Genomic DNA, 5,094 nt, shown 5'->3' with positions numbered 1-5,094 from the left:
CATTTAAGTCATCGTAACCCTAACTATGTCCCAGCCCTGTACTCTGGAAGATGACAAATTTCTCTTTTTTGAAAAAAACAAACAAAACTGTAAACAGTTCAGATCAGTATAATACTATATTTTTATAACATTAATAATTAGCATAATATTTTGTTATATAGGTCTCCTTTTAACCAGGCAAATTAAAAAATCAATTGCTACTCCTGAAGGTCCTCATAGCAGAACATCATCACAGTTCTGAACAGATGTTTGTTGTCCTTACTGCCAGATACCCAAAACATCCATAATAATTCAACATTATGGTCAGGTGAGGATGACATCATCTGACCCTGCATACAGTTTCCTGCTGCTGACACTGTTACGCTCGTGTCTTTGTTCCTCTTTAATACAGGTCGCTGATGTTAATGAGAAGTTTGAAAAACTTCTATCAAAGTATGACATCAGAGAGGATGAACATTTACAGATCCAGCTGGAAGACAGGATGAAGACTCTCCAAAATAAGCTGACATTACAATATTTTAATGAGCACCCCCACTTCGTCCCCACTTCGTTACTGTGGGCTTTGGATCAGACTACTGGATACGTGCTGCTGTCTTTGACTGAGAGGTTCAACGTCCTGGAGGCAGTGCTGAAGGTGACCTTAGAGGGTGACCCTGATTTTGAAGATCTCCTCCAAAATGGACAAGACAAGAAGACAGAGTTCCTCCTCAGTTTGCAGGAACAGCTACATGCTGACAATCCAACACTGGCCCAACAGGTGTTAGCAAATGTTCTGGATCTGTCCTCAAAGCTACCCCGATCAGGTAAGGAGATTATCAGTCAAATAGTCTTCAACAACCTCTGGGCACCAAAAGACATCAAGCTTTTCCTTGGAAAGACCTTAAGCATGGATCAGGAAACAGTCAGAAAAATCCTCCACAAAGCGTGCACATACAGGCTGAGCTGTGACGACGCTCTCTCTGCCCTGAATGAAGACGATCCTGCAGAGTACATCCAACATTGTGTGGACAAAGCTGAGCGAGACAAAGATGCTTGCACACTTTTGGCTGAAATGGAAAACAAAAACTTTCCAGAGTGTGTCCTGCGAGAAGTCCTGACATATATTGAAGAAGAGCTACCCAAATATGGAAGTGTGCCCATCAACAGGGAGATGATTGAAGACTGTAAAAAGATAATAACTGCTCTCGATTTTAACAATCCTAAGATTGATGCTCTGAAGAAAGTCCTGATCATCGTATCCAGAGCTGTAAAGGATTGCACCGCCTTTACCACTCAAAGCGGTGAACATGTTCAGGGCTACTTCCCAAGACCCAGTCAGCTGGCATCACTGCTGCTACTCCTGCTGCCACAGTCTGGGGATAAGAAAGGTTGTCTGTTGGAAATCAGCACTGGAGAGGGCAAAACTTGTATTTTAGCCATGTTTGCTACAATACAGGCCACCCGAGGCATAAAGGTGGACATCGTGACAAGCTCTCCTTTGTTAGCAAGTCGTGATCAGGATAAGTGGAGAAAATTATATGATATGTTTGGTATTACATCATCCACGGTCCCTCCAACACAAATCGATAGCTGCTCTTTTAAAGATCATGACAAGCTGCTTGAGCATGCATACAGCCAGCAGGTCGTTTATGGCACTGTTGGTACATTTGCAGCAGATACGCTGAGGCAAGAGTTTGAGAAGGAGACTACCCGAGGTCCGAGGAGGTTTGAGTGTGTGGTAGTAGATGAGGTGGACTACATGACGTTGGACAGCGGTGTCCAGGTCACGTTCCTGTCACACCAAGCTGGCAGCCTAAGGCACATGGAGCAAGTCCTGGCAAGCATCTGGGCCATGATGTCATCCTGCAAGCCAATAGAAATGTTTGAAACGGGGGAGATCAGGTGGGGAACCAGGATCCAGCACTTCCACAAGGCTGTAATGCAAGCAGTGGTTGGCCCAGAATCAGAAGATGTTTCAGCTGCTGACATACTTATTCTTGGTGTCCAGCTGGGGTTTTATTCACAGGAGGATGTGGATGAATTAAATAAAGCAGATGGTCAGACACAAACAGAGACTGACAGCTTTAAGGATGCACGGTGGAAAGCTACTGAGAAAATCATGGCCAACATTGGACCAGAAGAACAGTGTGAGCTACTGAGACAAGTTCAGACAAAAATAGAAAACGGTGCATCTGTAAATTGTTACTCACTAATGAACAACAAAGCCAAACTTTACAGCAAGGACAGCTCTCATGGAGACCCTGATGTCAGCCTGCTCCTCCTGGAGAATGGCTGTACCTGTGAAATCATGTCTGAGGAATCCCTCATCCAAGGAGCTGTGGACAAATTAAAATCAACAATTAAATATTCTGATGAGTGTTCAGTGAAGTCATTGGATGAGTGTAAGGGATTTATTGTGATCCCCTCTTTTTTGAAAACATACATTGAGAATCAGTTACCAGTTTTTGCCGAGAACGCCTTAAAAGCCATCAGAATGACTCAGGGAAGAGAGTACATGATTGAGAAAGCACCGGAAGCTGACGCAGGTGGTTTCAGTGATGCTGACAGTCATCAGTATGATGCCATAATTCCTGTGGACTTTGAGGCCAGTGGGGTGTTGGAGAAAAACAAGCGATGGGGTGACGGCCTACAACAGTTTCTGGAGATGAAGCACCAGCTGGCCATTTCACAGCTGTCCAATGTAACAAATTACATGTCGAATGTCCATTTCTTTAAAAGGTACCTCAATGGAAAAGGCATTTTTGGTGTTTCTGGGACATTAGGGGGGCAAGCTGAGAAAGTATTTCTCTAGAACGGCATTACCAAACAGCAAGCTATGTCATTCCAGCTCACCGCTGTAAAAAGCTTGTTGAGTTGCCAGCAGTTCAGGTGAGTGGAGGCAACATGCAGTGGATCCAGGTGATCTGTGAAACTGCACAGAGAGCTGCAGACAGAGGCCAAGTTGTTCTTATCATTTGTGAAGATGTTAAAACTGCAGATGAGCTGAAGACAAACATGCATGTTCCAGAAAGGCAAGCCAATGAGATCACCATGTACACAATCAGCGAGAAGCACAACATCGAGAAGCAGAACTTTAGCCCGGGAAACATTATCATTGCTACAAACCTCGGCGGCCGAGGGACAGACATACACGTTCAGCAGGACGTAAACGAGAGTGGAGGTCTCTTTGTGCTCCTCACATACTTTCCTAGAAGTCACCGTGTGGAGCGACAGGTCTTTGGACGCACCGCCCGAAAAGGAAACCCAGGGATGGTCCAGATGGTTCTCAACCAGGGCCATCTTGCACCAGCCTACCAAGGCCATTCCATCGAAACCATGAGACAGCTCAGAGAGGAGTATGAGCTCAGACATTTAGACAGCATGGAGAAACATGAACTCTGTGAAATTGACATGAAGGAAACTCTGTTCTCCAGTTTCTGTCAGTTTCTCTGTAACTTTGACAAGAATTACACGGTAGAAGAAAGGAGTGACCTGTCCAAGATGAAGCTGAAGGATGTTCCTGAATATTTTAAGATCCATCAGAACAAGTTCGACTATCAGACTGCACTGAATGCTTTGAAAGAATCGTGGGCTTTGTGGCTCATCCTTCATGAAGAGCACATCAGCAGACATGACGATATCAGCCAGCTGAGAGAAGACCTCACCAAACACTTGAAGAAGACTGGTGACTTCCTCCTGCAGGGGACGAGCGATAACTTCTATGATTACATCAAACAGGCAGCAAGTAGAACTGAGCTGCACTGCATGAACAAAACCAAATGTGACTTTGGAGCAAAGACTTACTGGCAGAGAGCTGCAGAGTGCGATCATTTCTACAGTGCTGTGGCGCTTTATAATCAAGCTTACATCACACTCAACCTCAGAAAAGGAGACTACATAGCTGAGGCAAAGGAATTATTGGAGGAAGCACAGTCTGCAGTGGATGTCTATCTCTCAGAATCAACAAATACGATGATGTTTTGTAATCTTTCAGTGACGAGTGGCTTTGTTCCACACCACACAAACAGCAACCTCCAGATCCAAATGCAAGCCAGGATGACTATCTTCAAATCTTGGAAAAGATACATCGAAAGTGCCCTGACAACTCTGAGACAGCTCGATGGCAGCAAAGCTGATGCAGAAGTAGAGGATTCCAGTGTGTACCATCTTTCCAAAGATAAAGATTTAATCACCACCAATGAGCTGATGATGCTCTATGAGAATGGCCTTAGCACAGTCTTTGAGGTTAAAAAGAAGCCAGAGTTCTGCTATGATGCCCTTGCTTGTTTTGTTCTCGGCGCCCTTCAAGTTGCAGCAGGTGTTCTTGTTTGTGCTCTGTCATGTGGTGGTGCCAGTCAGTTTGGACTTGGACTGATCTGTGAGGGAGTATCTGACATGATTCAAGGGATCAAAGGAATGATACAAGGAGGCTTTGACTGGGCTGAATGGGCAATCTCCAAGGCCATCAGCATCGGGCTGTCTCTGATCTCTGGTGGATTCAGCCGACTAAAGAAAGCTGCAAGTGCAGTGCGTAGTGGCACAAAAGGTCTGATCCCAGGAGCAAAGACTAGTGCCTACACAGTAAAACAGTGTTTTCTGAAGGCAGGGAAGTATGCAGTTCAGGAACTGGGGAAGCAAGGATGCGTCAGTGCTCTGAGTTATACTGCTGAGAAGGCATTTAATGCTTTTTTCCAAAACGTTCTGAGGAAAGTCTTTGAGGAAAAGGTGCTTTCACTCATAAAAGCCAACCGTAACCTGGATGAAGTTCTCACAAGCTTCATTTGCTCAGGAATACCAAAGAATATCCTGGAGAATGGGTCCAGTGAATTCAGAATTCACAAAGAGTGTGAGGAAGAAATGCTTCAGTCAGTGGATCTGATAACAAGAAAAGTGATTCCTGACCTGATGATGAATTGTACCATGCCTCTTAAGGCTCTTGATGGACTTTCAGCAGTCTGTGGTGCTGTAACACAACACATTAAGAGCAAAAAAGGGTCCGATCGAATAGAAAGTATTCCAATGGGTTTGGAAGCAGCTAAATATGCCACAGCCTTTGTACAAATATGGAATTCAGTACCAACAGAGAAAGTCATTAACAACACCTTTGTTCCTAAG

The 5,094-nt window shown here is 44.6% G+C and overlaps 2 protein-coding genes across 2 annotated transcripts in view; both read left to right on the top strand.

Moving 5' to 3' along the window:
• LOC106632828 overlaps positions 1-2,791 on the top strand; it is a gene marked incomplete in the record, with an annotated part of 5,225 nt that extends 2,434 nt beyond the window's left edge. The window contains 1 exon segment of the mRNA XM_042217741.1: positions 392-2,791. Within this exon segment, the coding sequence (XP_042073675.1) occupies positions 392-2,791 (2,400 nt within the window).
• A 92-nt stretch (positions 2,792-2,883) lies between these two features.
• LOC106632827 lies at positions 2,884-5,094 on the top strand (the record flags this gene model as incomplete). The annotated part of the gene is given in 1 exon segment (XM_014331486.2): positions 2,884-5,094. A coding segment is annotated over 1 exon segment (2,211 nt), but the record flags the coding sequence as incomplete, so codon positions are not given.

The sequence above is a fragment of the Haplochromis burtoni genome, unplaced genomic scaffold (assembly GCF_018398535.1).
Source record: "Haplochromis burtoni strain Fernald_Lab_line unplaced genomic scaffold, NCSU_Asbu1 Contig_2794, whole genome shotgun sequence".
Taxonomy (NCBI): Eukaryota; Metazoa; Chordata; class Actinopteri; order Cichliformes; family Cichlidae; genus Haplochromis; species Haplochromis burtoni.
This window is presented reverse-complemented; position numbering and strand designations above follow the sequence as displayed.